General features: G+C 54.2%; 4 protein-coding genes across 4 annotated transcripts; 1 reads left to right on the top strand and 3 right to left on the bottom strand.

Moving 5' to 3' along the window:
• Nucleotides 1–4,547: 4,547 nt before the first annotated feature.
• LTHEOB_9844 (Catalase) lies at nucleotides 4,548–7,145 on the bottom strand (the record flags this gene model as incomplete). The annotated part of the gene is made up of 9 exons (XM_035519476.1): nucleotides 4,548–5,023; nucleotides 5,085–5,296; nucleotides 5,344–5,735; nucleotides 5,791–6,388; nucleotides 6,438–6,606; nucleotides 6,657–6,724; nucleotides 6,777–6,843; nucleotides 6,904–6,958; nucleotides 7,017–7,145. The coding sequence occupies 9 exons, from the start codon at nucleotides 7,143–7,145 to the stop codon at nucleotides 4,548–4,550; spliced, it is 2,166 nt and encodes a 721-aa protein (XP_035368427.1).
• A 334-nt stretch (nucleotides 7,146–7,479) lies between these two features.
• Nucleotides 7,480–8,540, top strand: LTHEOB_9843 (uncharacterized protein; the record flags this gene model as incomplete). The annotated part of the gene is made up of 3 exons (XM_035519475.1): nucleotides 7,480–7,532; nucleotides 7,746–8,086; nucleotides 8,377–8,540. The coding sequence occupies 3 exons, from the start codon at nucleotides 7,480–7,482 to the stop codon at nucleotides 8,538–8,540; spliced, it is 558 nt and encodes a 185-aa protein (XP_035368426.1).
• A 465-nt stretch (nucleotides 8,541–9,005) lies between these two features.
• Nucleotides 9,006–11,330, bottom strand: LTHEOB_9842 (PGAP1-like protein; the record flags this gene model as incomplete). The annotated part of the gene is made up of 2 exons (XM_035519474.1): nucleotides 9,006–10,881; nucleotides 10,942–11,330. The coding sequence occupies 2 exons, from the start codon at nucleotides 11,328–11,330 to the stop codon at nucleotides 9,006–9,008; spliced, it is 2,265 nt and encodes a 754-aa protein (XP_035368425.1).
• Nucleotides 11,331–13,441: 2,111 nt separating this feature from the next.
• Nucleotides 13,442–14,545, bottom strand: LTHEOB_9841 (uncharacterized protein; the record flags this gene model as incomplete). The annotated part of the gene is made up of 3 exons (XM_035519473.1): nucleotides 13,442–13,560; nucleotides 13,630–13,906; nucleotides 14,060–14,545. The coding sequence occupies 3 exons, from the start codon at nucleotides 14,543–14,545 to the stop codon at nucleotides 13,442–13,444; spliced, it is 882 nt and encodes a 293-aa protein (XP_035368424.1).
• Between the last annotated feature and the right edge of the window lie 4,486 nt (nucleotides 14,546–19,031).

The raw sequence follows: 19,031 nt of genomic DNA, 5'->3' as shown, positions 1-19,031 counted from the left end.
GACGCACGAGAAGCAGCAAATGGTAAATGGAAGGCGACGGAGAGAGACTCCACATGTCTGTACTTTACCGCTGGCGTGCCACCCACGATCATAGTTATCCACTTGGCGTCTCATAGCAGTACCTGCGTACGAAGCTTGGTTCGGTCAGCACTACGGTGTGGTCGTTTACTCATAGAGACGCGCTTATATACCTTCTTCGTGATTGGACGCTAGGTACATACCTAAGCGAGGACGCTTTTAACTCTGCTTGCATAGAACGCGCAGCGCCACGAACCGCAGCCACGGGAAATAAGTTGGCGCTACCGCTGTTGTGTCCGTTGCCTTAATGTTTTTTATTTCACCGGTTAGCGGGCAACCGCATAACAAGTGCAGGACGAAAAAGAGCGGCGCACCTGTTCTCTTGGCCGGCAGCAGCCCGTATCCATTTCTCACACGCATACGGTTTTTCTTTCCTTTTCCTTTTCCTTGGCCTTTTTCCTTTTCGCTGGTAAGCCCAGCCACCAATGACGTCACCGCTTTGCTCTGCTTACACGTGTATGCTCGTCGTCCGCGAGACATACATGTAGCCAATGGTCGCGTGCGGAGTAGGGCAATGCGGATCAAGGCGAATTGGAAGGTTTGCCGCCTTGTAAAGTTTTCGAGGGGCGTTCGTCGGGACTGGGGCTTGGACAACGAGGAAAGGGTCTTCTTGGCTGCAGGGCTGAATGATGCGGGCCGCGGGTGCAGGGATTGCGAGGTATGTATGTCAGAGGGGGGGTAGGAGGATCGTAGAAGAGGGGGTTTGGTCAAACGCGTGCTTGATGATGAAGCTTTCCTGACCCCGCTGCGGTCGTTCATGCTGTCGTGTGCTCCGGAGATCGTGGCGAGGATTTGAGCCAGTCATTTTTCGTTTTTGCTTTCGTCTTGCTTTCACGCCACGCCTTCCCCTCTCTTCGATTATCGAGCTCCCACAGCATCGTGCACCGCCCCAGAAGTATATTTTGATTTCTGTGCCCGTGATCGACATGTACATGCTTCTCGAAAGTTCGACGTGTAGTTTTTCGGTTCTACCGGAATGTAAATGCATCTTGGCGCCCAGTCGACGTGAGCGTTTGTTGGGTTTTTGGCACAGTATCTTTCGACCGGGATGAACATCTGTCAGTATCTGCTCTGGAACATCGATGCATAAGAAACAAGTTAAATGGTTCTACCTGAAGCGGCCTAGATTAGAGCAGCCTTTTTGCACATGGAAAATCAGGAGAACGTGTCGGCTGCATAACAGGTTTAAAGAGCTCAGGTCTTGGCTGAGACTAACGCGGGTCGGTAACAGGGATATCTCTCGTCTGTAAGCTTCTCCGCACGCTGCATAAGCGGCACTTTCTACCGGACACATTCTTTTCGCGTAAACGCTATGACCTTCAGCTTTCGATTGCTTTGCATGACCGGCAAGTGTCTTCCTTTGATCCTTTCATGTGAATCAAGACCTCCACGAATGCCATACTTGGAATTACGGTGAGGCTCGCCCTTCATTACCAAATCTTCAAGTTTGGCTAGCGATCCCTAGGCGGTCAAAATCCTGCCGCCTTATACATTTTATTTCTCTAATTTGACAGGTTCATGTGGGAAATATCAAAGCTACGTTAAAGCAACGCTTTAGATTGATGATGAACCGCATGACACAACAGTGATTAACAGCAAGGTTGAGTTATGGCGAGGACCATTAGAAGTGATATCTGAGAAAATCACAGCCTGTCAAGGGGCGCGACGTGATGTGGCGTAGATGCCTCTCGAGGCAAAAAGGCCAGGAGTGTCGATTCCGGTGCATTGCCTGAAAGTAGGCCTAAGCAATTCTTCAGAGTAATGTTTTCCAACCAGTGTACTCCGTATTAAATTTGATGTTGTAGTATTTCTCGAAGGCTTTTTATGGTGAACTCAATGAACGCATGCATGAGCGTCCTTACGAATGTGTAGAAGGTCGTGTGTGATCTCCAAGCCACACGTGAGCGCGTGACAGCACTTCATGAAGGACAAGAGTACACATGTGCCCACCAAAACCTCATGCGTACGACCTCTGAGGTCTTCACTCAATCTGACACTACCTGGCATGCTCTCATCCTTATTTAACGGATTACCCGGGACATCGGGGGCACCCATGCAGTCCGGGGATTGCCTATGTTCAAGTAACACAACTGGGGTCAATATGAAAGCGACAGCGATGTGCCTCTACTTTTGGTCCGCCTTGTGTGCCGAGAACTCTCACAGCTATCCGCGCATATGCGATGCAAATATAGCACCCGCTCACCATTCGAAGGCTTCCATTTGGAAAGTCAACGTTACTCCACCATTCTGGCCATCACTTTTTTGCCCCCATGATGGGGCCCTTCATTGCACATATATTGCACAGGTTGTGAAAGAAACTCTTTGCAACATGTCCTCAATGGCTCAAGTAAGAGCAAGGGCACAGTACTTAAGCAAGGTCTGTCGTTAAATATCGGCGCTTGCATTGGGCATCGCTGCCGTAGAGCTGCTTGGCTAGTTAGAATTCCGGGTGAATCCGTTAAAGTGAGCCCGGGGTACACAATTTGCAGCACGAGCGCCCTGCTATGAGATGCGTGACTAATTATTACATGTGCGCTGGTTCTGATACCCCAACAGCAGATCAAGTAACATGAGCCTGTGTATCGGCACTTTAAATGGCCAGGAGTGTTGCGTCGTCTTTTTGGAATCATCAGTCAACAATTGAGTTGAAAACGGATCCCCCGTCAACCAGAAGCAGCCTAAATCAACAAAACTTCTTGGAGGGATTGTCCCTGGAGTTGAACTGGTCTTGTACTTCTAATCAACTTGCAGGTTACTCGTCCAGTACAATTGCTGCATCCAAACATTCCTTGAGGACTCCGTCAATCTCCAAACTTCCAGGCGAAGTCTTTCTCTCATATCACTTTTTAGCATCATTGATACTGATCCCAGCCCAGCGGCGATCTCAGTTCGGAAGTCCTAATGTTTCGTTGCTCACTGTTATAAAGCCCCAGAAAAGCCGAGGTAGGGAAACCACATGTTCAGCATTACCCGAAGGCCAGCTGCTCACAAGGGAGAGCAAATCACCAGGACTGAAGCGGGTGAAATGTGTGTGGTGGTGCTTTCAGATCACCGGGACATGACCTAAGCTCCAAATAACTCACCGAATACCAAAGATATATTGGCTGCCTGTTGTATCCGTGGGATAATACCAGTATTAATGCGGTACAGTAAACGTGCTCACACATGATGGACAAGAAGCTGAACAATGAACAGCGAAAATGTTTCCCCGGAATTGTGAAATCACGCGACCCTCTACTCTGGTGCCGCTGCGGATGTCTGAGGCTGAGCTATGATTACCCTAATGTAGTCCATGAACCCTCACGGTACATCATTGCAGCTTAAGGATGAGAAGCGGTAGTATTAGATCAGCATTTCAACATCATCTTAGAGTGATGATGGTTCCGCACATTCCTTTACTATGGAAGTACCTCTACAATATCCTAGATCCTAGCTCCGTAATTTTCGACGGAAGGGAAAAGTGAGATTGTGAAAGTAACCTGGTCTTCAAAGACAAGGTGCAATAGAGCTGTTCTGTTGTAGTGATCGAGGAAAGGGCCGGATGTTCCTTTAAGGGTAGAATCCAGACCCACTAAATGTCATGCGACAGTACCAACCAATGAATGAAGGTGCAGACGCACGCCGCGCAGAATTACATGGTTAGCCAATACTCCATATCTCACTGAGCTTGTATGAGCTGATGTGTGAGGAAGGGAGGGGGGAACCTTCTGGATGGAAGTCTGAGATATGGTTCACAACAAAACCTTGTTCGAGTCATACTCGTGTCGTCGCGCGGATCGAGTACTTTACTGCACTGCTATTTTTCTCACTCACCTCTACTTAGGATATCGGCTCCATATGTTCATGTGGTGCGCGCTTGGAATTGGGTGAATTTCTGGCAATGAAAAAACGCAGCTGTCGCAACGATGCACAGCCTTTGAATGTTGGATGAGCATAGCTTCACCTTCCGCTTCACTGACTCGGCTCATAAATTTCCAGCAGTGAACAGATGGCTGCGAAATGTGATCTCTGACAATTAAGTTCTTTAGAAGCTGGTGACATCTGAGGGCTGATAGGCACATGTGAGTTCATTTTTAAATTGATTTGCTTGCTGCGCGGCGGAACAAGAAGCGGCAGCATAGTAAGCTAGCGGTGGTTCATTCATTCAAGCTTCTTGTTACTTTATTCATGCAATGCACTCAACGGTGATCACCTCGCTGTTGGCACTCACATTCTCCCCGTTATCCGGCCTGTCCTATTATTGGCGTATCGTTTTTGACTCCCCACAGTCCTTCCCGACACGTATACAATACCATAGTCAACAGAATATTGGAAGTGCCTTTATTACCACATACTGACTACGAACAGCTGCCTGATTTTTAGCTATATGAAACTGAATATGGAGGCAGAGAGGCCACTGCGGACACCTCTACTTCGCCGACAAGAACTGCAAAATTGTCAGTACAAGCACAATCAGAAAGTTGGACAGATCAACTCGCCTTCTTCGCATCCTCCTCCGTAACATCCGACAAGTCCGTAGCCCTGTTGTCAATCAGGCCCAGCTTATTCACCCTGATCTTGTACCACATCTCCTTCCTCTCGCCACCCAGCTCCTCGGCGATGATCTTCTTCTTCAACTCCCTCATGAAGTCGTTGTACACACCCGGCTCCTCCAGCTCGAGCATCTCTTCCTTCATGACACGGATGGCCTCCACAGCCCTCTGGTATCCGCTGTCGCCCATGCTGTGGCGAATGTAATCCTGGATGATGACGGAGAATTGATTCGCAATGTTCTTGATATCCTCGACGCTGTCGGTAGTGTTGAGAGCCTGCTTGAATTCCGGGATGGCGTTTTCGGCCGAGAGCTTCGCGCGCTTTTCGCGACCCAGGAGCTCTTCGACATTGAGACCTGACAGAGGCTTCTCGAACTCGCGGGTGCGCTTGCGTCCTTTCTGCCTGGGAGGTACTGAAAGAATAACAGTGTCAGCGAGAATTATCAAGGGTTTCCTGGAGTAACCGTGACTTACCGCGCTTCACGTCACCTGCAGCTATTATGGCATCGAGGAATGGCTGAGCTTGCTTCAACAAGTGCTCCGGAGGTTGCATGTGCTTGGTGAGGATCTCAGCGGGTGGAGGTATTTCATCCGTAGGGTAGACAGCACGCCAACGGATTGCTTGTTGGACGCGATGGAGCACAGGCGAAAATGTGTCCTCAATGGGAGCGTACTCTGCAGGGTCGCTGGAATGAATTAGCTTATGCAACTATCATACTGGGGACATACTCACCCGTCCTCATTTTGTCCAGCATTCGAGAGGTCCATGTTGTCAATGTAATCACTCATAGCCTTCATGAGGTTCTCGCTTGGTAGGTTCTTGTGGGTATGAATCTCCTTCCCAGAGACGGTAACAACACGATCCAGAGGGGGAAAGCGGTAACCGCGCATATCCTCTGCGAAAGGCAATTCCGTGTCTATCAGACACTCGTAGTCCGGCTTGATCTCTGGTGCAAGGAGCAAAATAACGGGCTCCTTGTTTTCCTTGGGAACGAAACGAGCAACCGCGTACGACTCAAACTCATAGAGAGCGTGAATGAGCGAGGACAGTGCCATGCTTGCCTTTTCGTTCGCTTTCTGTGCAATTATGATGTTTGATCTCGACATCTGCATATACCGGTCAAGCTGGTGCACTTTAAGTCAGCATCTGCAAACTGAAAGAATATTCAATCTCCCTTACCTTGTCTGCAGGTACAAATCCAATGATGTCCAGACAAGCAAAAGACTCAAAGTCTGTCACGTTCCGTTCCGACTCACTGATAGGTACTGCAGTACTGCCGTAGGGGTAACCTTTGGCAGTGTCTTCCCGGTCGACATCTCGCTTGCCTCTTGGTGCGGTAGGATCCACGATGTGGTATGATATGTTCTGCTTAACAGCAGCATAGTCATTCTGGTCAGGAATTCCCTCACCATTGCCCTCGGTCACAGTCGTGGAAGACTGCGTTTGTGATTCGCCCGGTGCCATATCGGCCCTGACAACGAATAAGCTGGCTGCTGGCGGCCTCTGCTGCATAGTCCTCGGGTAACGCTCGACGTCGATCGTCATGGCAGTGTCGTACTTCTCCGGGTCGCCAAGTGTTAGGAGGCCTTTGTAGGACGGTACAGGCTTGGTAGATTTCACTCGAGGTGTCTCAAGCTCTTCAATAGCTTGTGCCATTGTACCAAAGACACCATCACAATCTTCGGCAAATTGCTGGAGGACGCTCTCGTTGTTGGCCTTGATAGGGTCCTTGTCCTCTTCCTTCATGCCATAGTCCGCATCATCGAAATCGGGCCCACTGGACCAGTCAGTCTGTGAGTTTCAAATGGAGCCCGCTCCAAACATACAGGATGATGAGCTCGATATTTTCGCTCTTAATTTTCTTTGAGATGTCTTCCAGGCCGTCGGCATCGATTGAACCAAGGGCGTTTGTGATCAGGATGATCCTCCGCTTGTACTTAAGCTTCTTGCAATGGTCGGCAATCAACTGTATTGCGACAACAAGAGCGGATATTGCTAAACTGCGTAAGACATCATGGACAAGTGGTTTCCGGCATTTAACTCACCATCACCATCGTTGGTCTTGCTGGGGTGGATTTTCTCGCGCAGTTCCCTTAGCTCGGGCATGTACATGCTGTCTTTTGTGAGCTTGCGCGTGGATTTGGGATCGCCGATGAAAATCTTACGTGCTCAACTGCTGAAGAACGGAGATGTTCTCGTATCCTTCTTCTGAGTCCAGCGGGTTCTCAGTCTCTGCTGAGGGTCAGCCGGCCTGAAGGCCCCGTCCAGCATACGGCAGCGGCCACGACTTACTGTCTGAGCGCAGAGCAACCACGCTTTGGTAGAGAGTTTTCCGGCCGGTGGCCATCTATCATTCGATCAGATTATCTCTACAACAGAGCCAGGATCGCGTCGCAGTGTCTTACGGTAGTTGTGATTTTGTCCCAGACATACTTCATGCACCATTCCAGGTCGGTCTCGTTGCGGCCGCCATGTTTCTCGCCCATGGATTTGCCCACATCAACGATGTAGACGGTGGCTTCCTTGTCCGCCATGACTGCAGGGCTGGTGAAGCTGCTTAGAGAAGTGTCAATGGAAAGTTTTGATGACAGCGGCGCATGGCTCGCGTACGATGGTCGCGACAGGTCCAAGGCAGCAACGGCGGTAGACGTGACGCCAACAGGCAAACGGCCAACGCGTCGAGTCAGGCCGCGCGCTCTCACGTGCTGTCCCCACGCCGCACTGACTCGCGCGGGGTTGTGTTGATATCATCACTCCACTCTGCACATCCGCGGCAATTGCTCACTCGGTGGCAGCAAAACCTCAGTCTTCTCTATTCATTTTACGCCCTTTCCAGGTCAATCCTCAGTTCTCCCTAACACCCGCGCCATGCCTTCTCTTACCAGCACCCTGAAAACGGGTGCGCCCTATCATCTGCTCAGGTACGGAGTCTACGGCTGTGAAGCCCGCCAGAATCCCCGCCTCTTCCACCAGCTAGCCGTTGAACCTTGACATTTCCCACCTCACAACACTATCCCAAACCCATTTCTTCCGCAGAGCCACCGGAATAATGCCCACCTCCCTCCCATCCACCACTACCAACCCACCCGTTACCAACCCTCGACGCTAACCCCCGGCGCCACCAACACCAACAGCTACGGGACGCTCCTGGGCAGCACGCTCTTCCAATCCTTCATCGGCGGCGTCATCGCGTTCCGCGTGCTGCCGCGGCCGCAGTTCGCGCAGCTGCAGAGCAAGACGTTCCCCGTCTACTTCGCCATGCAGACGGCGCTGCCCGTCGTCATGGCGCTGACCTTCCCCTCGCGCGCCGCCAGCGTCGGCTACGGCGCCCTCGACAGCGCGGCCGCCGGCCTGCTCGCCGACGCGAACCGCGGCGCGCTGATCGCCATCGTGACCATGTTCGTCAGCGGCCTCGTCAACTTGGTGTACGTCGGCCCCGCGACCACCAAGTGCATGCGCGAGAGGAAGCACCAGGGTGAGTGCGTTTTTCTATCAAGTCCTTGTTTTCCGTCGTTGCGTCCCTATTCGTCTTTCATGATATACGGCCCGGAAAGGCGGCGGGTTGGCAGGGAAGAAAAAAGCTTGCTGCAGCGCATATTGAGGAGGCGTCATCTGCCGGCGCCGTTGGAGCTCGTGGTTCGAGGGGCGAGGGGCTGGTTCTTGTGGCTTTCGACGCATACGCTATTCGTTTTTCTCTTGGCTTTTTTCCTTTTACATCTCCCCTTCGGGAAGGTCGTTTCTGACGAAAAGCCACACAACCAACAGAGACGCGCGATGGCAAGAAGTCCTACGACGCGGGTCCCCACTCGCCCGAGATGCAGCGCCTGAACAAGAAGTTCGCCACTCTGCATGGCGTCTCGTCGCTGACGAATCTGGCGACCTTCTTCGCCCAGCTCTACTATGGCGTCGTCTTGGCTCAGCGCATGTAGATCGTTGCGCTGACTCCGCATGCGTAATGCGGGGGACGATCTCCACCCGATTGACGATTCTGGGAGATCTGCATGACTGATGTCCGCGAAGCAGTCATGGATGGACTATGCATTGTTGGTGCAGACGAAGCGCAGAGCAGTAGTGTCATCTGAATTGCCCCGTCTGCGCGGCTTGTACTATCTTTAGAAGTGAAAAATGAGGTCTCCGTACAGGAACAAAAGTCTCCGGCTGTTCACTCTGATTGAGATCCCACACCGTGCTTCTTCGAGCTTCATAATGAGGGCGTAATTACTTTCAACGTGAGATAACTTCGTGTTCGTAAGGGGACTTCGTCAGGCGCCGTTCTTCCAACGCCTATCCATGCAGCATTAACTTCCCACACCCTTTGGGACCCATGGGAGCCACCACAAAACCGCCAGGGTATTATGTAGTCTTCCATGCCACGACAGCATGCCGTCCACGGCTCAAATTACCTGACTCTCTAATTCCCTCACGGCTCGCTCGCTCACATCTTCTAAGACCCAGCGTTCGATCTTTTCAGCCACCTCGCCAACGAGGCGTTCGTAGGTCTCGCTCACGAAGAACAGGCCACAGTGAGCGCCAACTTCGTCAAAACCTTCCATGTACACACGTATCCAGGCGGGATCACGCTGTCCGGTACGCGGGTCCTTTGAGGGCAAAACGCAGAACTTGCGGTCCTTCTTCTTCTTTCCTGGGGTAGCTTGCGAAGAGTCTCTGCGACGAGGGGAGGTGACCTCCGAAGACTCTCTGCGATAAGAGGTAGCCTGCGAGGAGCCTCTGCGATGACAAAGGGAAGCTTGTGAAGACCCCCTGCGATGTTGAGAAGGAGAGAGAGAGGCCGACGGGCTCGCCGAGCGTGACCGCGAAGGCTCCAGGGAAGTCGGCTTTTCGTGCTCCACCGGCTCCGCTTGCTTCTCCTCCTGCACGATCTCCGAGCTTTCCTCCTCCGGGGGCAAGCCGAGCATCTTCCGCTGCATCTTCATGCGCTCGCGTTCCGCCTCTGCCATGCGCTGGCCTTCGGCTTCCATGCGCTGTCTTTCCTTTTCGAGCCGGAGCTCTTCGCCCGACTTCTGACTCTCCGGATGTCCTTGTTTAGCTTGCTCCTTTTCTTCTCTGACTTTGGCTTCCTTGGCTTTCCTCTTCTCCTCTTTCTTGGCCTCCTTTGCTAGCTTCTCTGCTTCCTTCGTCCGTTGCTTGATCAAAGCATTGCGATCCTTCACGGCACGCTTGTAGTCCTTGAGAGCTTGCTCATGCTGCTTCATAGCAGCCTTGCGAGATTCTGCATCTGGGCAAGCCTCCAAGTCTGGGAGCAGAGGCTCGGCTGGGGGTTCTGGTATACCCGAGAGAGATACACCTGCTGCCTCTAAGGGCTCTTGGTTTAGCGAGTGAGTTGGAGTCAGATCGTGGTCACTAAGAGGGGCTGGGGAAATCTGCCTGAGCTCCTCTGCCTTTGGTGACATTTGCATGCTCAACTGCTCGCTGTCTTCGTGCTCTTCGATTGAAATCCGTGGGCTTATAGACTGGGAATGGCTAACACTCAACCGCGGATCCTGACTGGACGAAGCAAGGCTAAGATCAGACATGCCAAAGTCATTGGAGGCGACCCCGGGTTCAGGGGTTTTTGCCTTCTTGGGACGGCCGGTACTAGCCGTGTAGAAGTTTACAAAACGCACACGTGGAACCGAGGGAGGATTGCGTCCCACAACGGCAACGGCTGCTCTTCTCTTTGCCTCATCCTCTTCTTCGAGGGCACGGACACGCTTGTATCTCTTGTTCAAGCCAGGATAGTCCGCCATAGTGCCGCCAAACTCGAGGTGAGACTTGACATATTGCCTTGAGGCTTGCACGAGGCCATCTGAGTGTTTTGCAAAGAAGTGCAAGGCATTCTCCCAGCCTTTGCGCACCGGAAGTATGACGTCGTTGTCAAAGCGGGGATTGTAGTTTGGATCATTAGGGTTAGTAGAGAAGAGGGTGTCGTTCCGAAGGGGCGGGCCCAGATCAAGTGTGCTCACGCTACTGTGCGCAGAAGGGTGGTTTTGGGGATGGTAGGACTGCTCTGCGGGTTGGGGACTGTGCTCAGGGGATTTATCTTCAGCGGGGCGGAAGATGCTGCTCAGACCAGCGGAAATGATGCCAGGATGCATCCCAAGGAAAGGCACATCAAAGTTTATGATACCAAGGATGCGGTGCCGAAAGGCCTGGCCCATGAAGGCGCCCGGGCCGTGAGGAGGCAGCAAGACCACTTCAGCTGACACGAGGCCGCCCATCGAGTGGCCGAGGAGGATAATGTCGGTATCAGCGTCGGCGTGAGGAGTGAGCCTAGGGTACAATCAGTCCTCTGGCACACCAAAGCTAGCGCCCCTGCGTGAAGCTACCGACCATTTGCTGAACTGCTCCGTTGCATACTCTATTGTATTCCTAGCTCGATACTTGGGGTAAATCTTGGTGTGGACCACATGTGTCTCGCTCAACGTCACGGTAACCAGGTTGTGGACGTGTGCGGGGAAGCTCTGGAAGCTGGTCTCGTCGCCCATGAAGCCATGAATGTAGACGAGCAGCAGCTTGCGGCGGCCGCGCATAGCCTGGTCCTCAGCGGGGACGAGCGACTGGGTCGAGGACGAGCGTGGATCGTGCGTGGCCAGAACATGCAGCGGATGGGAGTGGTCGTCGGTTTCCGCATACGGCGGCGGCGCCTCGCCATAGGGCGATTGACGGATCGTATCAGAGCGCCCGCGGGGCGGAAGCGGCGGGGGAGGCTTCTCCATCATGGCTCTCGGCGGGCGATCGCGTTCTTTGCGAGGAATGTGACGGCGCGATGACGGCAGAGATCGAACTCACGCCGTCTCCTTGCGGACGACCGGCGCTGCGGGACGAGCTGCAACACTCGGCATGCGAATATTTGCAGGCGACATAAACAAACGCGCGGCGATCGCGATCAAGGCGTGCTCGGCGTCGCCGTGGGCTTCGCACGGCAGCGGGATGGCTGTGAGGAGGCTGAGCGGCGGTGTTGCGGGGAATGGCGCACGATTCTTCTCGAAAGCTGGCGGCGGATGCAGGGTGTGCGCCATGACGTCGCAGGCAACGAGACGGCCCGCGCTGGTTGGAGGCGGGTCGCATGCGCGCAGAAGAGCGCAGCAGCCCGTGTTTCACTCGCCTGCGGCACTACGGCAGGCGGCCGGCCACTCATCGCCAGGAGACGCGGCGCCGTTTGGCCATCCTGGGCGCCGGCCGGGTCACGCAGTGCGCAAACACCACTCGTACCCATGCCGGCGCCGCCGCCTATTCTGGCGGAAAGGGCCGGGGCAGCAGCAGGCTGCGTGCGCTGTGCCTGCGTGCGTGCCGCGCGACGTGGACAGCAGCCGGCCGGCCGGGCTCTGCGGGCGCAGATCGCTGGCTTTTCGCGGTGATCGTGAAGCGTGAAGCAGCGGCTAGCGCCAGTTGTCGCGACGTCTGGAACCTGGACGGGCCTGTTCGGCGGAGGCCTGCGCGCTGGGATGCCCGTCCGGGCAGTCGAACCGTTTGCGTTCCGGCGGGCGCTGCAGCAATTTCACGTCGTCGGCCCCCGTCTCCCCGTCGCGGTGCGAGAGGAGAGGCTGGAGCCACAACAGAGCCTCGCTGCGGCTGCCGTGTCCGCTTGCACCGCACCACACACACCTCGCACACGCTCCAGCGCCGTGTTTGCCTGGCCGCCCGGTCGCACGCCGCGGAGCGCACAGAGGCTGCTACCTGCCCGATCGCGTGCTGCTAGGATTTAGCAGCACCGGCACCCACGCATGCACGCTATTCATAGCAGCAATTGGAGCGGGTAATGAATTTGCAGCCCGGACCCCGACCAGGATTGTTATATTACTGCAGCCGAGTCTGCACTAGCGGCGCCGGGCCACAGCAGCCAAGCAGCGTACCCGCACCAAGCTCTCCCATCCTCCACATCCGCTGCAACGCTCACGACGCTCCCCTTCGCTCGCTCCGCCTCTCTCGCGCGAGGCCCGCCCGCGACGTCGACAAGCCCGCCCCCCCGTGCACCGCACCAGAGTGCGCGAGGCCCCACGACGAAGCACGTCTGAGACGCTCCCGCCCTTCAAGCCTCAGACAAGGCACTCTCGAGCCACCTCAGTCCACTTTTCTCCGTCGCACAGCGTGGAACGGCCGCCGCAATCAAACACCACGGCGCCTGCGCGACCCTCCGCCCTCCCATAACACCCACCCCGTACATAAAGGCAAATGCAGCAGCGTTGAGGTAATCTAAGGTGCGTCGCGCCGATCCTCCACCGATCCTGCTGCACAGTTCAGGGCGATCGAGTTGACCCCAAGCAGGAGCAGAGCGCTGCCAGTCCCGCACCGACTGGCGTCCATTCGTTTCCCTCTCCCCCAGGCCCCGTACATAGACCCATTCTCCATCGACTGGAAGACGACGTTCGCTCTTTTGCCTTCTTTCAACCGTCCAACACGGCCTCTCGCTATCGCTCGCAAACCCGCCCACCCACCATTTCACCCGTGGCCGCCAGGACAGCGCCCGCGGGCCCAACCACCGACAACATTGCGCAACCACGGCTCTTCGCGATTCCTACTCGTTCTAACCCGTCCCCGCCGCCGCCATGGAGAATCCGGCGAAGCGGCGGCGGACCGACCGCGGCCAAAGTCGCATTCACGCAGCCGACAGAGCTGCAAATGGCTTTGGGCGCATGCAAATTATGAAGGAGACGGTGGTGGAGTGCTCTCCGACGCCCACCCCTGCGCCGCACATTGACGAGCCTCTATTGTTGCGCGAGAGACGGGGAGATCATAGGAAGCTGGGCTTGCGCCACAGGCTCATCCATCGGCAGGAGATTGACCCTGAGGAAGCAAGCGTTACCATTGTTACCGTCGTGAGGCAAATTGATCAGAACGGAAGCACTGTTGGCGTGAGAACAATGAGCTCGGTTGTAGCAGCTAGCTCTGCTGGGCTGCCCATTTCGTCAACGCCCACGTCTTCGTCAACCTCCTCTGAGCCATTGACAACTACGGCGAGCTTCCCTCAGGTCCCCAGCGTGCCTGCCTTCCCGAGCGACCTCACTGTTCCTTCCGTACCCCCGTATCCATTTAATTCGCAATCGACGCCTCCGGTAACTTCGTCATCAACCACCGCATCTTCGTTGCAATCTACGAGCAGCACATCGTCTTCATCCATTGCAACACCGCAGACGCCGACCTCTTCTACCTCGACATCACTGAGCACGCCGTCGTCGTCGTCCTCTTCCTCGGCTGTAGTCAGCATGCCGACCTCTTCCCCTTCGGCACCGGCTGGCACGCCGACTTTTTCTTCGCCAGCAGGTAACACCATGACTCCCGGAAACACACCTGTCCCCTTTGAGACGAGCTCTAGTTGTACGTCTTCAGGTTTGTTTCATTTTTTTAAACCTAAACGAAAGGGTCTTTTGCTAATATCTCTTCGAACAGCCTCGGCAAGCCCTTCTACGTCCTCCAGTACTACAGAGGACATCCCTGTTGGCGCGGCTACCGTAGGAGAAAGTTCGACTGAATCTGCAAGCTCTTCTCCAACCGGTGCAACTTCTTCACCAACCAGTGAGCCGACCTCGTCAACTACCAGCGAAGCTTCCTCGTCACCAACCGGTGGCGCAACCTCTTCACCACTCGGCGCCGCATCTTCTTCGAACACCAGCGAAGAAACTTCATCTCCGACCGCAACCGCATCTTCCTCGCCAACTAACGAGGCCACTTCTTCGCCCACCGGAGAGACTTCTTCCCCAGCAAACGGATCCTCGTCGCCTGCCGCTGCAACGTCCTCGCCGAGCGCCACGGAATCTGCCACTTCTTCGCCGAGCAACACTGAACCTACCACTACCAACTTGTCGAGTATTTCCGAGACCTTGTCTGCGAGCTCTTCCGCAAGCTCGTCTTTCTCGTCTTCGGAAATATCATCATCGACATCGTCATCCGAGTCATCTTCCACGTCTTCGGCAGCTTCGTCTACAGAATCTACCATTTTGTTTGGCGGTTCTCCTTCAGCTACGGGCGGTGGCAGCACAAGCACATCAGGCGCGAACTCGGACAATGATGGTGGCAGTGGCACTCCCACAGCCAAGCTTGTTGGTGGTATTGTAGGTGGTCTCGCGGGTTTGGCTGTCTTGCTTATCATTGCATTGATCCTCCTCAAGTGGTACAAGCAAAAGCAGAAGAATGCTCAAACCCAACGATTGGTTGGTCCTGGTGGAGCGGGCGCTGAGGATCCTTTTGCTGATCCTGTTTCGCCTGGTGGAGCTGGTGGAGCTGGTGGAGCTGGTCAGACGATGTCACAACGCAGCAGCGCATTCCCCGTGGCTGGATTACTTGGTCGGTTTGCTGGAAGCAAAGAGTACGGGCCTCCGGAGCCACCGCAAGAGCGAGGATTTCAGCGTATATCGGGCCGCAAACTCCCATCCGCTTTCAGCCCGGGAATGAGCTCGGAAGATCCGTTCGACGACGACAACGCGACCAACGACACGTTTTCCGGATCGTTCTATCGTGACAGCCAAGGCTTCTACGGTGGTCACGGCACCCATACGCCACCAATGTCCCCAGGTGCAGCCGCAGCTTTGACTGGTGCCGGATTGGGTGCTGTCGCCGAAGGTTCTGAGCCACGCCGTCCTGGAACTGGCAAGGAGACGGTCGAGACGATACGGCCCAGTCCAGCGCGGACGCCAGTAGTGCACCAAGGCCCGATGGGACAGCATACTTCGATGCTGTGGGGATCCGGAGGTAGCCTAAGCCCGGATTCACCTGTCAGGCCTTCAAGTCGTGGTACACTAGGGCGAAGCCACCCGTCACACGACGGTTCACGTGGTTCACGGTTCACGGAAGATGTTTAACGACTCCTCTTTTTGCGATATCTTTTATTTACTTTTGCAGCATCATTGCACTTTGCAAGCTGTGTTCCGTTTCAATCGGGTAACGGATCGCGGTTCAGGGTATGGAAGATCACCCGCATTTGGATAACTCGATACCCGTCACCAGTCTCTCCCTCTCTAAACGTAGTGTTTTGACACTTCCTCACTGCCGTTTGTGTGTTTCTTTTCTTGTTTTTTCTTTGTCCAAAATATCCCTTTACACGCGTGGCCTAATACGTCCGGTCCTGACTCTCTGGTATAGAGGTCGTGTAATACTTTCTCAAGCCCCCCTTTTCTCAAGCTTTTTGTTTATGCTTTTACAGAAGAAGGACTGTTTTCGGGGGGGCTCACGCATGTTTATACCCTTGCGCCGCTGAGCGCTGCAGCGATTTTTTTATACCCTTCACTTCTTTTTGAGTTTTTCTTCCAAGGAGCATTCGCAAGAGGCACCCTAGTTCGCCACTTTACGACCAAAAAAGTTTGAGCGGGGGGTGGTTCCGCAGGCCCTGTTGTAAATAACGGCCGCGCATTAATGCTCTGCATGAGGGAGGGAAATCTTGTCTATACGAGTTTTTTCAGGTCTGGGTTTCGGAGGGAGTCTACAAAAAAAGGACAGGAGCGGTTTCTTTGATGATCACACCACGACGATGGCGTTGTAATCCTTGATTTCGTTGCTGTTGTTTTTTCTACTTATGTCCTTTCCTCCGTTACCCTTTTTTTCGATTCATTACCGGATTCTCCAGCCACGCGGCGGTTTTACGTGGTGGAGATGGGTACCAACTTTGTTTTTTCTCGGCTCGGGAGGGGGGGAGAGACTGTGACTAGCTTTCCCCTTGTCCGCCACCGCTAATCGTGGAATTCGCTTCCGCTGAATGGGGGTTGTAGATAGTTGGAAACGAAGACGGGCATGCAGGTGGGGAAGAGCGTTCAATGATCGCCCTTCTTCCACACCCGCATTGCCTATTTCCTGGTGTCGAACTTTTGACGAGCCCTTGTTTTGCATTCTCTGTGATCTTCATACCGTTTTGGAAAAGTGGGCATCGAAATGCCTTCTTTCTCTCCACCAAGGGACCTTCTCCTCCTTCTTTCTCTCCTCCCGATTGCGATCTTGAAACACGGGTCGAGACCATCGGGCAATGACGTGCTATAGTCGTGGATCGTAACCTGCAAATGTCAATGCCCTGCCGGCCGTGCTTCGGTGCGTGTTTCACGGGCAAACTACGCAAGTGTTTCGCCTAGCTCGCGGGCGGCGGAGCAGCAGAGAGAGGGCACGCGCACAACGCGCGGTTCGTTAGGGCCGTTTACGATCATTGATCATGATCATGATGACGATGCTGATGATGAGGCGGCCGAACCGGCGTTGCGCGCTCGCGCGCGCTCGCCTTGACGATTCCTTGATTTTTTCTTGGGGTTTTCTTGATTTTGTTGCTTCAGAGCGAAACGCTTGTTTTTCACATGTGTGTATGTACAAATATTGTTTTGAAGATACGAACAAGGGCGTTTCAAAGCGGGGGGTGGTGGCCCACGCACACACGCTCATCATCTTCTTCATACGGGTACGTGGTCAACGGAAATGGGGGGTGGGTGTGCATGGGGTGTTACGGATTTAGTAGTGAGCATGATGAGGCGGGAACGGAGATGATGGGTTTTGGGCAGGCACGCTACGCGAGGACCGGGGTCCGTTGGATGGAATTGGATGAGGACGTCTGGCCTGGAAGGCCTGATTCGGTGGGGATTGGGTTTAATATGGAAAGAGGCTGGTGATATTGGTGAGGGCATTGTCTCGTGGTGGTGAGATTAATTGGGGGTGATGGGCGTGTGTGTTTGTTTGCTCAGCTGGCTCTGACGGGTTGGAATACAGGGTCTCGAGCGAAGGAACATGTAAGTTGGGTGTTCGTTGTTGGATCGGCATGCGCTAAGTGGATGTGTTCTTTGCTTGTGTTGTTGTGTTGTGTTGCAAGGTTGGCGTTGGAACGGTCGGCGCATGCGGTTGCGTGATTGGTGGCGAGCAGGGGGCGGGAAGGATCTTATTTCTTTTTCACTTCACGACGCTCGTGTTTGCTAGCAAACCGGGATGTCCCTTTTTCTTCAGCAGCCTTTCGAGCATGGTGCAAAAAACACGAGCGAAGTCAGCGCTTCCCCGCCGCTAGCTACTGTGGCGCGTGTCGTATTGTCTAGCGCTGGCGAAATTGGATGCGCACCCGTCTTTCTCTCAACGCTCCGTTCTTTCTGTCTGCACCGCAGCTCTTCGGCAATCGAGACCACGATCCTTGGGCGGTGGCGTCCTTGGGATGGCATGCATGGGAGGGGGATTGCCCGAAAAGGGAGAGTGGGTCGCGAGAGAACGCGTCACCCGAAAGAGGTTCGTTATAGGGCTGGAAATAGGCGAAATGAGGGCGCGAGCTCCCAAGGTTCTAGGCCAAGGGGTGCGAAGGCGGTGGGGTTGAGACAGGAGGTGAGGCAGGCGAGAGTTTGGAGATGGTGGAGCGTCGTCTTCGGTGATGAGCAGAGGGTCTGCTGGCAATGCGGTCGAGAACAGGTCAGATCTGCTCCGATCTGCCTTTTTGCATGGTGAGCGGATGCCCGCGGATCGGGCACGGTCTGGAGGAGAAGTGTAGCCATCTCCGTCCAGGCGACGATCCACGCAATGAACGCGTGAGGGTTGTGAGAGAGGCCCAAGCGGACCAGAGTTAATGCAGCACAAATATTCATAAACCTCGCTGCCTCCTCCATGCAACTCGCTAGATGCATCAAAATGCCCGGATGTCAATCTTCAAAGCTTCCGCGTCTCGCAAACCATGTGGCCTTCAGACGCGTAAAGATTCAACGACTTACTAGTCGCGACGGAATCGAATCAGAGGCGAATAGGCTCCGTGTACTACCGCAGATGGCCATGGTTTACAGAAGACAGTAGAAAACATATAGCAGTTTGTCCAGTGATTTTTCCAACTGAGCGGAGTGAGAAGCTGACAGGAGGGAATGTCTAGTGATAGATCATCTGAGGTCACGGTTTAACAGGGATTTTGCAACCCTCGACCTCTACACCGACGCTAGCATCTTGTGACATCGATTTTACAGATAAGATGCGGGGCTGAAATGCAGGTTACGCTTTTTTGTGAAGCCAATTGCCTGGAATTTTGGAGACTGTGACACTGGACGACTAGGTACCTGACTCGAGCTTCAGCTTCAGTGCATAAACCGAGGCTGTCAACGAACATCTAACCAACTGAAATACTACTTGAAGGTCAGCTGCTGACAACAAGGGCGCATTGGACGCAGTTAGCTGCAGCATGGACTGGTTAAGAAGAAAAAAGTGTGGTGAGCTTGTGAATGATACTCCAAGCTGGGCTTCGGCAGCAACCAGTTCTCGATGCGGCAAAAAGAGTTGAGGAACTGCAGATTTCAGCGAATGCAAGCAGGCGATGAAGTTGTTGATAAACGGTAGGTGTTCGAGAATCGGAGAGTCGGCGGAGATTTAGTAAGCGGAGGGGCGGAACAACAATGGCGCCGAGGGCGGCAGACGTTCGATCTGAAAGTCATCGCGTCAGAGAGACCCGCCGCATTCGACCGCTCGCCATCCAACCCCTCCCACGCTTCTGTCCTCGC

This window comes from Lasiodiplodia theobromae (genome assembly GCF_012971845.1).
Source record: "Lasiodiplodia theobromae strain AM2As chromosome Unknown scaffold_34, whole genome shotgun sequence".
NCBI classification, from domain to species: Eukaryota; Fungi; Ascomycota; class Dothideomycetes; order Botryosphaeriales; family Botryosphaeriaceae; genus Lasiodiplodia; species Lasiodiplodia theobromae.
The sequence above is the reverse complement of the archived record's forward strand: the minus strand, read 5'-3'. Positions and strand labels throughout refer to the sequence as shown.